This window comes from Equus caballus, chromosome 16, assembly GCF_041296265.1.
Source record: "Equus caballus isolate H_3958 breed thoroughbred chromosome 16, TB-T2T, whole genome shotgun sequence".
Taxonomy (NCBI): Eukaryota; Metazoa; Chordata; class Mammalia; order Perissodactyla; family Equidae; genus Equus; species Equus caballus.
In genome coordinates, this window is record NC_091699.1 from 84,578,684 (window position 1) to 84,596,854 (window position 18,171).

The following is an 18,171-nucleotide window of genomic DNA, read 5'->3' on the forward strand; positions in this document are numbered from 1 at the left end:
GGTGGCCTGACATTTGGGGGTGGCAGGGGCCTGAATGAGACAGCAGTGGCCTCAGTTGAGTGCAGCAGGTGCAGGAGGAAGGGAGGCCAAGGTCCCTCACCGGCCTCTGTGCCCGTGCAGTTGCAGGGCACGCTGCGGGTCATCCTGGAGCCCCTCCTGGTGGACAAGCCCTTCGTGGGAGCCGTGACCATGTTCTTCCTTCAAAAGCCGGTGAGTCCAGGGGCGAGGGCAGGACTGCCGCTCCCTGTGAGGAAGCCCTCACCCACTGGCCCAGGCGCTGGCTTTGAGCCCAAGAGTGGACACTGCTTGAGCCCCCTGGACCTGGGCACTTGCAACTCCTCGTCTCCTCAATCTAAGGCCACTTGCTCTCCCCAAGACCTGGAAACAACTCAGAGAACTGGCTTGCTGAGGTCACACAGGTAGTCTGAGGTGGTGAGGAGGCCATAGCTCAGACCTCTCTGAGTCCAGGCCGGCCTGTGCCCTGGGTGCTGGCCTACTCCTGTGGTGGTCCCGGCCCATCCTGAGCCGAGGCCTGAGCAGGCCTGGGAGGCACCTCACCTGCCTGACTCCCCTGCAGAGGGTTCTCAGCCCTGGGCTTCTGGCTCCCTCCAGCCTGACAGTCTCCCTCTGCCCCTGCAGCACCTGCAGATCAACTGGACGGGCCTGACCAACCTGCTGGATGCGCCAGGAATCAAGTAAGTGCCCTGAGAGCCGCTAGGCAGATGCTACCCATGGGGCCCTCCGGGCTGTGCAGTCAGGGCCCGGAGCTGCACCCTGGCTGTGGCCCCCTCCCCACTCCATGTGTGAGGAGTTGGGGCGGGCACCAAGGCCTCCCCCCGAGCGGAGGAATGTCGGTGTTCGGAGTGGGAGTGGGAGGCAACAGTGTTGCGTGGCCTCTGTGGGCAGGCGCTGCACCCAGAACACACACGTTGCAGGTGAGCAGGGGAGTTGTGGGTGAGAGGTGAGCAGCAGGCCTGATGACAGCATGAGTTCTGGAACCAGACCCAGCTGGACCAGGCTTCTGGCTCTGTTGCTTAGCAACTGTATCTTTGGACAAGTTACTTCACCTCTCTGGGCTCTTCCTCAATAAAAGGGGAGCCTGGCTCCTCTATCTTGGGGTCCCTGGGAAAACACCACGGTGAGTGTGGGGGTGACACAGTGGGTGTAGACACACACGAGTGTCCTCCTTTTGTCCTTACTCTACCCCCTCCCAAGTATGTGGGGAGAGGCCCATGTGGCCTCCCCTGACCATGGCATCAGATACACATGTGAGGGGGAGTGGCTGTCACAGCAGAGGCCAGTGAGGAGGAGCTGGGCTGGGAAACCCCACCTTCCTGGGGCTACCCGCAACACCGAGAGGAACAGAGAAGGACTCCAGCCACATGTGGACACCCCTCCCCAGGAGAGAGGGACAGTTGGACCAGCCAGGGTGGCTGGCTTGCCAGGCTCAGACAGCTGCTGCCCCACTTGCGAGGAGGACCACTTGCTCGCTCACTGGGGACATTCCACTGACCTCGGCCCCTGGATGCAGAGAATCCAGTCATGCATTCTTTCATTCAAAAAATATTTACTGAGCACCAGCTGTGTGCCCATGTTGTTGTAGGCCCTGTCCCTGCTCCCTTACTTGGGAGATGGAGTCAGGCAGTAAACAAAGGGAACTCTGATACGATGTCAGGGCGTGGAAGGGCCATGACAGCAACCACTTACCTATCATTTACCGTGAACTCACCGCCATAACAACCTAGGAGGCAGGCGTGATTATCCTATTTTAGAGACGAGGAAGCAAGTCCATCAAGGTTAGTGACTTACCCGAGGCCCACAGTTCGTGGTGGGTGGAGCTGAGATTCTAACACAGGCTCCAGGTCAGCACTCCCTGCTGCCTTGCCGTGATGCCTCAGAGGACAAAGCAGGACTAGGGGAGCCGGGCCGTCAAATGTAGACCCCACCGCTCCCCCTCCAGGCAGGCTGGGGCCAGGGCTGCTCTCTCCCGGGTGGGGACACCACAGCAGGCTCTGCTCCTGGGTCCAGCTCCAGAGATGGGTGGAGGCAGGTGGCCTGGGGGAGGGAGAGCCACCCTTCCACAGCTGGTGGTGCCTGCTCTCCCCAGCGAGGTGTCAGACAGCCTGCTGGAGGACCTCATTGCCGCCCACCTGGTGCTGCCCAACCGCGTGACTGTGCCCGTGAAGAAGGGGCTGGACGTGACCAACCTGCGCTTCCCTCTGCCCTGTGTGAGTACCCGCACTGGCCACCGCGCCGGGCCCAGAGTAGAGGGACAGACGAGCTGGTGGGGTAGTGTACTCCCAGATGGCAGTCCTTACTTCCGCCCTGTGAGGGGGTGGCATCCCCATTTTATAGGGCCAAGACTGAGTCTCGGGAAGGTTGAATGACTTGCCCAAGGTCACCCTCTAGGGAGGGGCAAAGTCCAGGTGGCATTCCTCCCTGGGTCTTCGTCCGCCCATGTGGCCTGTGTTGGGGACTATGGGCAGTCACTTTCCCCCCAGGAACCTCCAGGAGCTTCCCATCCTCCCTTCAGGGACATGAGGCTCCTGACTCCGTCACTTATGGGTGGGGAGAATCCTTGGGGTTGCCTGGGAAGGACAGTGCTTGGTCAAGCTAGGATGCGGGGCTTCCTGGGGTGCTCGGCCCCGCTGCCCTCGCCCATCCTGGGCCTGCCTCAGGAGGCCCCTGAGGAAGCCACATGGGCCTGAGCCCTGCAGGGCTGGGAGTCAGGGCCTCAGGATCAGGGAAGACGCCCATGTTCACCACCCACACCAGCTGTGAGGCACTGGTCTGCTCAGGCCTCATGGGGGTGACGCCCAGGCCAGCCGGGCAGCAGCCCATCCCTCAGCCCTCCCGTGATGCATCGGCTTTATCCCACTCTGCATGCTGGGCAGTCTCAGAATAACAGTGCAGCACCCTCACCCACATCACCACCACTGACAGCATTCTGCCCCCACGGCATATCCCAGCACAGAGGTCCCGTCAGGTTGCTGCGATTTAAACTCACTTGGAATAGTTCCTCTCTGTGTGTTTGTGACACAACTGGCCATGAATATTTACAGTGATTTGTTTCATACCATTTTCTATTTCCAGGGTTTAAGCTTTCCTTAAGTTCCTTTTACAATCATGTAAAATATTTGCACACTTCCAAAGTGCAATAGGAAGAACAAGTTGTATTTTTAGGCATCTGGCTTCTACCCCTATGTTCCCTCACCTCGTCTCCGCCCTCCCCCCTAAGTAATGTCTTATCCTTCCGGTATTCCCACTGTTTTCAGAAGTGAGTGGACGCACACATGTGGTCATGTGCGTGCATATTTGATTACGTTCACATCCTCGCTCTTGGACGGCAGGACACTGCATTTCGCCCCACTTGGCCTTTATCACTTCCTGTGTCACGGGGATCACTTCCTGACGGTGTGGATGGAGCCCCTCCTCCCTCATTTTCTTACAGCTGCATCGTACCCCACAGTGTGAATGTGCTGTAGTTTATTTAACCAGTTGTCCACGGATGCATGGATGAGTTGTGTCTGGTCTTTTGCTGTTTCAAGTAGTGCTGTCATGAATAGCATTGTATGTGTCTTTTTATATTTTTGCCACTCTGCCTTTAGGATGGCTTTCTACAAGTGGGATTGCTGGGTCAAAGGGCAAATGCGTGTGTATTTACTGATATTCAAAAAAAAATAGGGGCCAGCCCGGTGGCACAGCAGTTAAGTGCGCACGTTCCGCTTCAGCGGCCCGGGGTTCGCCGGTTCAGATCCCGGGTTGGGACATGGCACTGCTTGTCAAGCCATGCTGTGCCAGGTGTCCCACATAGAAAGCAGAGGAAGATGGGCACGGATGTTAGCTCAGGGCCAGTCTTCCTCAGCAAAAAGAGGAGGATTGGCAGCAGTTAGCTCAGGGCTAATCTTCCTCCGAGGAAACAACAACAACAACAACAAATAGTTCTAGGCAGGAGGCCTACTAGCCCTGTGAACTGTGTTTTTCCCGAGTCTTGTGCTCTGTTCTGCCCATGACAGCGCAGAGTATGGGGAGTGGGGTGAGACTTGGGGCCAGGGCCTTTGTGAGCCCGGGGACCCACTGCCAGCAGCAGGCAGTGCCCACAGGTGTGCGTCCAGTGCAACTCAGTCTACATGCAGGTTACAGAGACGGGCTGGAACAAAGACGGCAGGCTCCTCAGGTGGGGTGCTTGTTGGCACAGGAGTAGAAAATAGCTGCAGCTGAATAAGCCATTCAGGTGACAGGTTGGAGGCAGGGAGGGTGGTGAAGGCCAGGAATGCGATGCGGTGGACAGAGCCCTGTGCCGTGCCATCACTTGCTGTGTGGCCTTGGCCAGGAGACAGCCGTCTCTGGCTTCTTTCTCCCCATCGAGACCACAGAGAGGGTCAGATGGGGCCGGGGTGACGTCTGAAGGCCTTGGCTCTGATGTTGCGGGCCTTGCGGGCTGGCATGGCCCAGGAAGCAGCTGTGACCTCCATGCTGGGACAATTTCCAGGGAGTGATCAGAGTCCACTTGCTGGAGGCGGAGAAGCTGGCCCAGAAGGACAACTTCCTGGGGATCCGAGGCAAGTCAGACCCCTATGCCAAGGTGAGCATTGGCCTGCAGCATTTCCGGAGCAGGACCATCTACAAGAACCTGAACCCCGCCTGGAACGAGGTGTTTGAGGTGAGGGTCTCCTCAGCTGTTCCTGGCTGCTCTCCATGCCCTCTGGGCTCCTCTCTGGGTTGTGCTGGGCACGGACAAGGGCGGGCCTTCCCTCATCGTCCTCACATACCCTTGGGGTGACACTGGGCCAGAGGAGTGGGCTCTCGGGACAGGCAGACAGGTGTGTGTAACTCCTGCTTCCCGTATCCACCAGGATTCCAGAGGTGAGCTGCTCTGGCCCCGTTGGAGGGACAGCTAGTAGGTGAATTCCCACTGCCTTTCCCCACCGGTCAGCTTTGCTGGAAGTTTTCAAATCAAAGGAAAGAGAGAACCTCGAAGGCAGTTCTCCCCAGTCCTCTCAGCCTCCCTGCTGGGGCCAGACCTTCCTCCTTCAGTTCAGCCGCAACCCCACCATGTGAGGGGAGGCCCCCCAGCCTGCTGAGTGTTCTGGAAGCTGTCAGGCCCCTGCAGAACACTCAGCAGCCGTGTCCCCTGAGCACCCCCTGCCGTGGGCTGGCACCTGGCTCTGAGCTTCGCCACCTGCAGGGGAGGGGTCCACTCCCTCTTACACGTGGGGTTCTCCGGGCGCTGAGAGGGGCAGGAAGCTGCCCAGCACTCAGAGCTTGCAGGTGGTGGAGCTGGAACTTGGCTTTCCTGGGTCACGTTTGATCTCTCTTCATCAGCTGTTGTGGTGTGCGGGTCACGTCACCCCTCTTTCCTTCTAGTTCATAGTGTATGAAGTCCCTGGGCAGGACCTGGAGGTGGACCTGTATGACGAGGACCCTGATAAGGATGACTTCCTGGGCAGGTGAGGAGGAGGGCTGAGCTGGGCCGGGAGGAGCTGGGCCAGGCCTTGGGGCACAGGTACCTCTGCTTCCACTGCTCAGTGACCTGCAGCCCTCTTCTGACAGTACCATGCCAGGCAACCCGCCCCATCATTCCACGTTCCTGCCACAAACCTCCTTCCCAGATGTCTCCTGAGACCCCAGCCCTGAGTTGGGCCCTGGGGGAACAGAGAGGTCCCCACAGTTTGTGCACCATGGGCTCTGCTTTCTGTGCTCCTGGTAGTGTACCCAGAGTTCCCCTTTGGAGCAGAAGGCAGGGGGCAAGGCTGGCACAGATGGCCAGGTGCCCAGTGCAGAGAGCCCTGGGCGCTCCCGCTGGGCTGGAGCACAGAACGTCAGGGCTGAGGGAGGACGGAATGGCCGGGATGGGGCTGGCTATCAAACTTCAAATTTACAGGTCTTTTGGTCCGGCAGTCCCCTTTCCAGGCAGGTATCCCCTATAGAATAAAAGCACTGTGCCTGAACTGTTTATCACAGAAGTGTCTGTGGTGGCAGAACAAAAGCTGGAAACAGCATGAATGTCCAGCTCAGAGGACACTGGTTGAAAGCTTGAATAAATTTGCTGCTGCCAAACTACAGAATATTCAGCAGCTGTTACACACGATGGGCAGGATGCGTGTGTGTTGACCTGGGGGAGGTCCCTGACATATTAGTAAGCAGGGGAAAGCATCTGGGAGTGACCTGTGCAGTTTGATCGTCTTTCCAGGGAGGACCCTTGTGTGTGCATGTGTTCGTGTAAGCACCGAGAAAGGCACGGAAGCTACACAGCAGGCCGTCCACACTGCTCATCTTGGAGGGCTGAGATTAGGGGACGGAAAAGAGTTTATCCAAATCGTCATACTCTTGTACTGTTTAGCTTGTTTCTGTGAACATGTAATTTTAAAAAGCAGAAAGAAAACAGAGTGGGAAGGGCCCAATCAGACAGCCTGAGAAACAGCTCACCACCAGAGGTGGCTTATCATTTTTCATCTTAATGAGAAAAGTTGCAGTTTTTGTAATGTTGCAGATTAGAAGTGTGGTTTGTGGTTTATGTTTTATGTAACTGATTTCAAGTGTGTTTGGAGCTCAAGCACATTCCCAACAGTTACATGAAATTAATTTCCCCTCTGGCTGTCAGGACCTTCCGTTTGGGCTTGGGTCAGGGTAGATGGGAGGCATGCTGTGAATGTGGGGGCTATCTCTTTGCACGCAGGGCATCTGGGCAGTTTTGGAAATGGAGGGGCATTTGGGGTTGTTACAATGACTGCAGGAGGTGGTGGCCACGGGCATTTAGAGGGCACAGGACAGGGAAGCTAAATTCCTGCAATGCATGGGCAGTTTTGCACAATGAAGAATCATCTCACTCAAAATGCCAGTAGCACTGCCATTTAGAAATCCAGAGCTGATGTGTCCAGCAGCATCTGCTTATTCTCCTCTGGGGATCGGAGCCACCTCCCTCCCCAGGCAGCATGCCCAATGGGAGCAGCTCTGATGATCAGACAGTCCTTCCAGTGCCTGAGCTGAAAGTGGTCTCCCATTGGCTCCTTGGGATAAATAAGATCCTCTATCTTGAAGGCCCCACTCAGATATCTGAAAATGGCTTCCAAGTTGGGCCTCCACGCCCTCTGCTTCTTGCCTTCTCTGAGCTGGGCTGACCTCTCGCTCCCTGTGTATTCCAGCCTACAGATCTGCCTCGGGGACGTCATGACGAACAGAGTGGTGGATGAGGTAGAGTTGGTGCCTGCAACCCCCTCCCCGTGGACAGCTCTGGCAGGCTCCTTCAGCTCAGCTAGTCCTATGAAATGGGCCATTCTGTGCTGAGCCACACATGCCTGTCCTCAGGCGCAAGAGCTGGGTGAGGCACAGATGGGCCCAGGGAACCTGCCAGGGCCTTGGTTGGAAGAGCTTCCCTGGAAATGCCCCCAGACCAAGGACCTCTAGCAGGAGGTGGTCACGTTACAGAGAGGACAGGCTGGGATGGGTAAGACCTGAGTAGGAGTGTTTTCCATCCCAAAGCATAGCACTTCCATAAAACCTCCACTCCCCGTCCCTCAAGCTGCCTGTCTGGGCCCCACCTGGTGCCAGAACTGAGCTGACTGCAGAGGGTCAGTAGCATCTCCCTGGCCCCTTCCCCAAGCTTTCCTCTCCCTGCTCTCCCTGCAGTGGTTTGTCTTGAATGACACAACCAGCGGGCGGCTGCACCTGCGGCTGGAGTGGCTGTCACTGATCGCTGACCCGGAAGCTCTGACTGAGGTGAATGCAGGGTGTTGGGGCTCCCTAGCAGAAAGGTGGGGGTGGGGACTTGTGGCAGGACTGGTCTGTGTGTGGGCTGTGCCTGTGGAGGGAGATGAAGCCCCCAGATCTTGCTCAGAGAGTCCTCTGGCCAGCCCCACCCTCTGGAGGACATGTCCCTCAGCCCTTGTCTCCACACACTGCAGCTCCTGATCTCAGCAGATGGCCTCTCAGCATCTCAGCCATCTTCAGGGAAGATGGGATCCTTCAAAGCTCTCTTAGTGCCCATCAGCCTAGTTCATAGGGAAAATCCACCCTTGTGTCTGACTTGAATTTGTCATGCTGCAGTTGCATTCACAGCCTCAACAAAAAAGATAGGTGGTAAGGGAGCTGATGGCTAGGCTGGAGAGCAAGGGCTGGCTGGCTTCCTTTGGCCACAGACAGGCTTCTCCAAAACCAATCTGTGTCTCCTGCTGCTCCCAGTGAGGGTCTGTGTCTTCTTGTAGGACCATGGTGGCCTGTCCACTGCCATCCTTGTGGTCTTCTTGGAGAGCGCCTGCAACCTGCCGGTGAGTGGTGACATGGCCAGAGTGCCACACACACCCTGCCTTGTGCCCATCCCTTTCAAAGGTCCAATTAAAAATGGACATTTACAAATGTTGTGCTGCTCACTTACCCTATTCTTTTTGTGCTGCAGAGAAACCCTTTTGACTACCTGAATGGCGAATATCGAGCCAAAAAACTCTCCAGATTTGCCAAGGTGTGTGTGGCTGAAAACTTGAGTAAGAGCAAGTCACGGCTCCTTTTCCCCAGAGTAACCGAGCCCGGTGTCTTCTGAGCGCCAAGCTGTGCGCACATAGCCTGGGCATGGCAGGTGCTGCCATTCACTGAGGCCAGTGTGTGTCAGGCACCAAACTTGGCAACTCATCCCACGTTTGTTATGTCCAAGTACCATGATGACTGTGTGTCTGTTTCTATTGCCATTTTACAAATAGGACCCAGAAGGTTAAGTGCCTGGGTCACATAGCTAAGGGAGGAGCCAGAACTTGACTCCACCCTCTCTGTCTCTACAGCTCCAGGGAACAAGAGCCTGTGCCCAGCTGGCCGGCTCAGACCTCCTGTCTTTAAGTTGGAACCTCCCCCTGGGGTCAGCCTTGCCCTGTTGCTTGCACAGTGATGGCAGCCCAGGGGTCCTGGGTGCACCTGGGTAGCCATCTCTCAAAGGGAAGCAATTGGCTGGCCCCAGGTCCCACTGATGCTCCTGGGGGTTGGGAGGTGGGATAGGGAGTGGGAGGGTGGTGTCTCAAGCTGACACTGATGGTGCCACCTTCACTGTGGATTTGCCCCCTCACAGAATAAGGTCAGCAGAGACCCTTCTTCCTATGTCAAGTTATCTGTAGGCAAGAAGACACACACAAGCAAGGTAAGATAGCTTAGTGAGTGGCCATGGAATAAGGAAATGGGGAATTTGCTTTGCCCTTAGGGCCTAGTAGGCAAAATAGTTTCATAGTTCAAGAATCTGCAGGTCAAATCAGTGACTTGCCCAAGGGCACATGCTGGCAAGCAGGAGAACTAGGGTTCAAGCTTAGACAGCTCTAAGCCCTGTGTCCTTCTCACCACCCACCAAGTTTCTCAGTCCAGCAGCAGAAATCCTGCTGACCCCTCCCCTGGAAGCAAGCTCTAATGCAAGCATGATTTTCAGCCCCTGTAAAGCTTCCTGGCAAACCTCTCCTTGCCTTTGAGTCTGGCTGCCCTGCCCGAGAGCTTCCCACAAGCTGTAGAGTGCATGGCCTGGGCAGACAGTGGGCTCCCCAGGGTACCGGTGGTCAGAATGGGAGGAGAGGGTGGCAGTATCCTACTCTGCCCAACCCCCTTCAATCATCTCTCCCTCTTCCGTCCCCAGACCTGTCCCCACAGCAAGGACCCCGTGTGGAGCCAGGTGTTCTCCTTCTTTGTGCAGAACGTGGCAGCGGAGCAGCTGCATCTGAAGGTTTGCTTCAAGTTGGGCTCTTGGAACAGAGCTAAGCGGTGTCGAAGCCGGGAAGGGTGGGAGCTCGAAGTGCACCTTGAGCAGGTTCTCCTGGCGGTACAGTCAGCCCCTTCCGTGAGGGACAGGATACTGAGGCCCCACATCTTCATGAGGCTGTGCCCAAGGTCACTGAGTGAGAGGCCATGAAATGACAATCCTCAAGTCCCTTGGCTCTCTCTGCAAGAGTCTTCCCAGCTGGAACATAGCACCCAGAGTGACCTGTGTTGGAATCTACCCAGGACATTAATGATGATGTGCTTTCTAAAAGAAGATATTTAGTTTTCACAAAAGATCTGTGGACAGAGATATCTTCATTTTACACATGAGCAAAGAAGCTCCCACAATGGCTTGTCTGAGATCTCATGACCAACAAGTGGAAGGACTGGGATCTTTCGGGGCCCTCAGCCCTATCTGGATGTCCCAGCATGGAGCAGCAGAGCTCATCAGTCCCTAAAGCCCCCCTGGCCCTGGGCATCATAATTGCCTCTACCCTGAGTTACTCTCTTCCCTTGACTAAAGGCAGGGACTAGGCCTGGTGCCATTCCCAGTTTTCAGAACAGGACAAGAGGCCAGTAGAAGCATAGTACATACTTACTGAAGTGAACTCAGAATTGGCTGGGACCCAAGAGTGGGGGTGGTGGGGGTGGGGCTTGGTTATCCTCTTGTTTTGTGACTGGCCCACTGTCCAGGTGCTTGACGATGACCAGGAGTGTGCTCTGGGAGTGCTGGAGGTCCCCCTGTGCCAGATTCTACCCTGTGCAGACCTTACCCTGGAGCAGCGCTTTCAGCTGGACCATTCAGGCCTGGAAAGCCTCATCTCCATGAGGCTGGTGCTTCGGGTAAATATCTCCCCTGTCCCCCAGTGTGGGTGGGGGTGGAGCTCTGGCTATGGAGCAAGGTGGATTGCCCTGCATTAAGTATCTGCTCTGTGTTGGGAAGAAGCTAGGAGATGGATTCATATTTTTCATGAATTGTGGAATATTGTCAGCCACTCTCTCTTCAAATATTGCCTCTCTCATTCTTTTAATCCTTCCTTCTAGAACCCCTTCTATGCTGGACCGTCTCATCATCTCCTCCATGTCTTGACCTGACCTCACCTTCATCTTTTCCATCTCTTTATCTCTTGGGGCCCATCCTAATTTCCTCAGATCTGTCTTCCAGACCACTAATTCTTTCTTTGGTTATGCCTAATCAGCTGTTTAACCTGTTCATGGTTTTTATTTCAAAGGCTATTTTTCATTTCTGATTTTCTTTTCCAAATCCACCTTGTCTTTTTTCATTGTGTTTTATTATCTTCTCCTGTTTCTACTCCATCTTTAATCATTTAAAAATACTTATGTTATAATGTATGTCTGTTAATTCTATTATCTGAAGATCTTGGGAGTTAAACTTTGATGTTTGTTGTATCTGCTGATGCTTTTCCATGGTTACTCATTTCTGAGTTTGGTAACTTGGATTGCAAACACGTGTTCAGTGTTCTTTTGTGACCTGGATTGAGGTGGTTCACTTCCAAAGAGGTTCTGCTTTCACTGCAACTGAGTACCTCAGGGGCATTATAAACTGGGTCCATTTTTATGTTAATTTTTTAACTTTGGGTTTCAAGACCCTACAGGTAGTATAAATATGAACCCAAAATTCATATGAGACAGGCCTATAAGGCGCCATATTCTCAACAAAGACTTTATTTCCTCCCAACCAGAGTATAGGCTGAGACAGACACATTTCTTGTCATCAGTCTTTGCTGGAGAGTGGAACATTTATCCTGGATGACTTCTTCACTACAGAGATCCCACCCTCGTGGGTCCTGCTCCAACCCCCAGCCTCACATCCACCCAAGGCCTCTTCTCCTAACCCCTAGATTCCAAGGTTGATAAATGACCCTAGGAAAGATTAACCTTTATTTTTCAGTTCTCTTTCTTTTGAAACCCTAGAGATTTTTTTTACTTTCTTGTGAATTTGGCTATGCATTTAAAAGGATGTTTGTTCATTTTGTTGGGCATTCCTAACAAGAGGTTTTTTAGGATATTCTGCCCGCCATATTACTGGAAATGAAAGTCCCTAGGAAGGCTCTTGATAATTGATGACTGAGGGGAAAGGGGGAAGGAGAAACACAATGGCCGAGGTTTGAAACTCTGGTGCTAGGAGCCCAGGGATGTGTCTGTATAGGAAACACATTTTAGAGAAAGCAATGGTGAATGAGGTGACAGCTGGAAATGACCATATCCAGAAAGCAGCTGGTAACATATGTGAAGCTTAAGGTGAGGGCAAGACTGGAGGTGTAGATCTGGGAGTCCCCTGCACAGAGGGAAAGTGCATGCTGTGAGACTCCAGCAGCTGGTGCGACTACAGAGAGAGAAGGGGGCCAGGACTGAGTCTTCATGAAGACCCACTAGTGAGGCAAGAGGAAGGGAAAAGACAGAGAAGCATTGGTCAGAGGGGGCCAGGGGCCAAGAGAGGTTAAGGAAGATATGGTCTAGGGGGAAGAATCTATGGATTAGGCAGTCAGGAAGGAACTGAGTTTTGAGAAAACTGTTCCTTCCAGAAAGAGGAGAAGGAACCATTTCCCAGAGGTTAATGTGAGAGCAGAGGAGGAGAAAGTGGAAGAGGTGGGCCCAGCCTATAAACAACCCTGTCGTCTGCTTGCAGTTCCTGCGTGTGGAAGAACGAGAGCTGGGGAGCCCATACACAGGACATGAAGCCCTAAAGAAAGGCCCTCTGTTCATTAAGAAGGTGGCCACCAACCAGGGCCCCAAAGCCCCACCCCAGGGAGAGGGCCCTACAGATCTGCCATGCCCCCCAGACCCTGCTTCTGATACCAAGGAAGCCTCCAAGTGCACCACGACAACCACCAGTGCCACCACTGCTGCCACCGAGCCCACACCCCAAGAGACAGGCCCAGAGGCCAAAGGCAAGGACAGTGCCAAAGGGTTCTGTGAGCCCAAGGGGGAGAAGAAGAGTTCGGCCACCATCTTCCTGACTGTCCCAGGCCCCCACTCGCCAGGGCCCATCAAGTCACCCAGACCCATGAAATGCCCTGCCTCCCCATTCGCATGGCCGCCCAAGAGGCTGGCTCCCAGCATGTCCTCGCTCAACTCCCTGGCCTCTTCCTGCTTTGACCTGACAGATATCAGCCTCAACATTGAGTATGCACCTCTCTGCTTAATCTTTTCTAAAATCACCTGCATGAAAAATACCTCCCTGGGTGGAAAAGTAGCTAACTTTCTTTTCCGTGCAAGTTCTGTTTTTTCACAAAATGGCTCCACGAGAGGCAGCACGATGTGGCAGAAGGAACACAAGATGGGGAGAGAAAGGGTTTGCTTGCACCCCAAACAGTCTGGTGTGGCTCTAGCTACCTACCAACTGTAAAACAGATGCTCGACTTTGGTTGTTAAAGTTCCTTACGGCAGAGATATTTCCTGAATTCTAAAGTCTACTGGGATGATATGGAAAGCTTAGAATGTGGAATTATGTAATAAGTGGCTGCCATTTATTGTTTACTATGGGCTTAGCATGTTACCGTCATCTGCTGTGTAATGACGTTCCGGTCAACAACGGACCACAGATATGACAGTGGTCCCATAAGATTCATACTGTACAGCCTAGGTATGTAGTAGGCTATTTCATCTAGGTTTGTGTGAACACACCCTATGATGTTCATACAATGACAAAATCACCTAACAATGCATTTCTAAGAACATATCCCTGTTAAGCAATGCATGACTGTATTTGATTAATTTTATCTTCACAATAACTTACTATCATAAAGGTCAAACGACTCACCTAAGGTCCCACATGAAACCGTGGTATAAAGGCAGATCCCACGCCCGGGTTCATGCTTTTCCTACTGTGAAGTAGGATAATCATACATGAGTGCTGTGAGGAACTGACTTCTAACTGAAAGGGACCTACTGAGAATTATTTTATTAACCCACATGGCTCTGCGTTCCTAAAGCAGGCCATGCGTCTGTCTTGGGGATGTGGGGAGAGGCCAACGCTGGTAATGGCAAGAGAAGTGACAAGCTCTTTCTTTACAGAGGCGGGGATCTCAGGCAGCGGGGGCTGGGTGAGATTCAGCTCACAGTGCGCTACGTGAGTCTGCGGCGCTGCCTCAGTGTGCTAATCAATGGCTGCAGGTAAAGGGATGCTGGGGCCAGGAAAGGTCCTTTGGGAGGATTAAGTGGCCAAAAACCAGAGTAGGGGTACTTGGAGCAATGGCAGGGGTGGATGGCCCTAAAGTAGACAAGTAAATAGACTGGGAAGGAGTGAGGTTTGAAGGCCTGCATGCTGTGAGTGACAAGATCCTCAACAGTGCTGATGGGCTCCAGAGCCAAGGGCTTTGTTCAGACACCACTGCAAACCTGTCTAGGGTGGCTGGGAGCCAGTACATTTTCTCAAGTGGGAATCTCCAACTTCCTTTAGATGGAAAGTATTTGCTCCAGACTTTACAAAAATGCGTGTTTTCAAAACCATGTATCTAATGTTTTGTCCTCCAAATTCTGCAGTCTTTTGCTTTTTTGGTCATCTAGACTACAGGGCATTTTTATCTTCAAGGCCATCTAGATCTGAGTGGCAAACTACAGCTTTCTCCAAAAGGGTATTTTCAATGTTTCAAAACCAGGGGCTTTCTTTCTTTAATGTCTTTGAAACAAAATCAGAAACCTCACACCCTGTACCATCAGTGGAGCTGATCCCTACGTCCGTGTCTACTTGTTGCCAGAAAGGAGGTGGGCAAGTCGTAAGAAGACCTCAGTGAAACGGAGGACCCTGGAACCCCTGTTTGATGAGACGTAAGTGGGCCTATTGGCCTTCCCAGAGTGCCTGACAGCCTGCCAGATGCTGGGAATGGCTAGGGTGGAACAGGACAACATGCTCTATGCCTTCCTGAGGCTTCTATACATTAGTGGGACAAAAGGACTGCCAGGGCAGTTTAGCCAAACAGCTACCCCATTTTCTTGCCCATAGGGGCTAAAGTGTTCCTGATTATGAAATGTTCCATACTCCTCTTTAAGTGAAGCCTCTTTGGCAGTAAAAGGATTAGAATCTGGTCAAATATGTTTTCTTTGAATCTGTTTTAAAACAGCAGTTAAAAATAAACATACCTTGAACCTAAGGACCTAAAATTTCCTCCAAAGCTCCAAGCTCTTTGGCTTGTCTTCCCTCCTGCAACAAAGCACAGGTGGCAAGTGAAACAAATACCACCCCCACCACCCCCACCCCCAGCATGTCCACTCATGTCCTTGGGGACAAGACTGGTAGACAAATTCCAATCACATTTCTTGCTTTTGATGGGTCTGCAGTGGCAAGTCTTATATTTGATATTCTTATTCTTGATTTCAAGTCAACCTCAAGGTATAGAAATCAGAATCTCATCATCGCTTCCTTCTGCGTCAGGATCCTAGGAGAAGACATTTCTAGCCAGCCTAGGAAGATATTATACTTGATAATTTTGGTTTCCTCTTATCTTAGTCAGTAAATACTCATTTTAAAAGAGCTGTACTGAGTCCTCATTGGGCCACATCTAAGAACTAATATGTTCCTTCAAGAGCTACACTTTGAGTTCATCAATACCAAGAAAGGATGTGGGTGAGAGAGAATTTATTCATTAAACATTTATCGAACACTTTATGGCAGGCACCATCCTATGTTCTAGAGCCACACAAGAGACTTTGCCCTCAAAGAAAGCTCTGACATAATTATAAAAAGATGTCAAAATTGCTATGGGAACATAGGAGGGAGAGGTTTGACATTTGTGACAAACCTAATCTGTTAGTAATTCTCTCTCAGAATTGCCTGGTTTATCTGGAGGACAGACTTGAAAACCTCCACCCTAAAAATAAACCTAAAAGGAAGGAGTCCAGAGGCCTCTTGCGAGTACATGACACACACCAAGACATAATTAAAATGTCAAAAGTTAAAGGGAAGGAGAGAATCTTAAAAGCAGCAAGAGAAAAACAACTTGTTAGGTATAAAGAACCCTCATAAGACTATCAGCAGATTTTTCAGCAGAATCCTTGCAGCCCAGAAAGGAGTGGCATGATATATTCAAAGTACTGAAAGAAAAAACCTTCCAATGAATACTCTACCCAGCAAAGTTATCATTCAGAACTGAAGGAGAGAGAAAGTTTTCCAGACAAGCAAAGCTAAAGGAGTTCATCACCACTAAGTCAGCATTACAAGAAATGTTAAAGGGACTTCTTTGGGCTGAAAAGAAAGAGTGCTAATTAGTAACAAGAAAACATATGAAAGTATAAATCTCACTGGTAAATGTAAATATATAGTAAAGTTGGTGGATTAATCACTTATAAAGCTAGCATTAAGATTAAAAGATGAAAGCAGTAAAAATTATAACTACAATAATTAGTTAAGGGATACACAGGATACAAAGATGTAAAATATGACATCAAAAACATAAAACAGAGAGAGTGGTAAAAATGTAGAGCTTTAGAATGTGTTCAAGCTCAAGTTGTTACCAACTTAAAGTGGACTGTTATAAGTTGTTACTTGTAAGCCTAACGGTAACCACAAAGCAAAAACCTGTAAGGTAAACAAAGGAGAAAGAGAAAGGAATCTAAAGAAAGCATACCACTAAAGGAAGTCATCAAACCACAAAGGAAGAGAGCAAGATAAGAAGAAAGGAACAGAGAGGAACTACAAGACAGCCAGAAAACAATAACAAAATGGCAATAAGTACATACCTATCTAATTACTTTAAATGTAGATGGACTAAATTCTCTAGTCAAAAGACAGAGTGGCTGAATGGCTAAAAAAACAAGACCCATCTATATGCTGCCTACAAGAGATGCACTTCAGATGTAAGTGAAATGTAAATGTAAGACTCACTTCACACACAGACTGAAAGTGAAGGGATGGAAAAAGATATTCCATGCAAATGGAAATGAAAAGAAAGCTGGGTTAGCTATATTTCTATCAGACAAACAGACTTTAAAATAAAGACTATAGTTAGAGACAAAGAAGGGCAGTACATAGTGATAAAGAGGGCAGTCCAACAAGAGGGTCTAACATTTGTAAATATGCACCTAACATAGGAGCACCTAAAAATATAAAGCATATATTAACAGACCTAAAGAGAGACATAGCAATACAATAATAGTAGAGGACTTTAAAACCCCACTTACATCAATAGATAGATCATCCAGACAGAAAATCAATGAGGAAATATTGGCCTTAAACAACACATTAGACCAGATGGACTTAACAGGTATATACAGAACATTATATCGAAAAGCAACAGGATACACATTCTTCTCAAGTGCACATGGAATATTTTCCATATAGATCAGATGTTAGGCCACAAAACAAGTCTTAATAAACTTAAGACTAAAATTATATCAAGCATCTCCTCCAACCACAATGGGATGAAACTAGAAATCAACTACAAGAAGAAAACTGAAAAATTCACAAATATGTGAAGATTAAACAACATGCTACTGAACAACCAGTGGGTCAAAGAAGAAATCAAAAGAGAAATAAAAAAATACCTTAAGACAAATGGAAATAAAACTTATGGGATACAGGGGGCTGGCCCCGTGGCCGAGTGGTTAAGTTCGCGCGCTCCGCTGCAGGCGGCCCAGTGTTTCGTTGGTTCGAATCCTGGGCGCGGACATGGCACTGCTCATCAGGCCACGTTGAGGCAGCATCCCACATGCCACAACTAGAAGGACCCACAACGAAATATACAACTATGTACCGGGGGGCTTTGGGGAGAAAAAGGAGAAAAATAAAATCTTTAAAAAAAAAAAAAAACTTATGGGATACAGCAAAAGTAGTTTCTAAGAGGGAAGTTCACAGCAATAAATGCTTGCATCAGGAAACAAGAAAAATCCCAAAGAAACAACCTAACTTTACACCTCAAGAACTAGAAAAGGAACAAATGAAGCCCAAAGTTAGCAGAAGGAGGGAAATAACAAAGATCAGAGCAGAAAAAAATGAAACAGAGACTAAAAGACAATAGAAAAGATCAATGAAACTAAGAGCTGGTTCTTTGAAAAGATAAACAAAATTGACAAACCTTTACTTAGACTCATCAAGAAAAGAAGGGGACACAAAATCAGAAATGAAAGAGGAGATATTACAACTGATACCACTGAAATGCAAAGGATTGTGAACAATTATATGCCAGCAAATTGGATGACCTAGAAGAAATGGGTAAGTTCCTAGAACCATACAACCTACCAAGACTGAATCATGAAGAAACAGGAAATCTGAACAGACCAATTACTAGTAAGGAGATTGACTCAGTAATCAAAAACTTCCCAATAAACAAAAGTCCAGGACTAGACGGCTTCACTGGTGAATTCTACCAAACATTCAAAGAAGAATTAATACCAATCTTTCTCAAACTCTTCCAAAATGTACTAAGGAACACTTCCAAACTCATTGTACAAGGCCAGCATTACCCTGATACCAAAACCAGACAAGGACAC

General features: G+C 50.4%; 1 protein-coding gene across 2 annotated transcripts in view; it reads left to right on the plus strand.

Moving 5' to 3' along the window:
- ESYT3 (extended synaptotagmin 3) overlaps positions 1-18,171 on the plus strand; it is a 49,248-nt gene that overhangs the window by 24,139 nt on the left and 6,938 nt on the right. The window contains exons 6-20 of one of the 2 annotated variants that reach the window (XR_011427368.1): positions 121-210; positions 640-695; positions 2,108-2,228; positions 4,493-4,663; positions 5,368-5,450; positions 7,146-7,194; positions 7,630-7,719; positions 8,205-8,267; positions 8,396-8,458; positions 9,053-9,121; positions 9,602-9,688; positions 10,417-10,566; positions 12,374-12,870; positions 13,762-13,860; positions 14,445-14,514. Coding sequence is in view for 1 of the 2 variants with exons in the window: in XM_023621008.2 (XP_023476776.1) it covers positions 121-210; positions 640-695; positions 2,108-2,228; positions 4,493-4,663; positions 5,368-5,450; positions 7,146-7,194; positions 7,630-7,719; positions 8,205-8,267; positions 8,396-8,458; positions 9,053-9,121; positions 9,602-9,688; positions 10,417-10,566; positions 12,374-12,870; positions 13,762-13,860; positions 14,383-14,514 (1,820 nt within the window). In the remaining variant the exon portion in view is untranslated. Of the gene's footprint in view, positions 1-120; positions 211-639; positions 696-2,107; positions 2,229-4,492; positions 4,664-5,367; positions 5,451-7,145; positions 7,195-7,629; positions 7,720-8,204; positions 8,268-8,395; positions 8,459-9,052; positions 9,122-9,601; positions 9,689-10,416; positions 10,567-12,373; positions 12,871-13,761; positions 13,861-14,382; positions 14,515-18,171 lie in introns of both variants that reach the window. The other variant, XM_023621008.2, reaches the window with a different exon arrangement.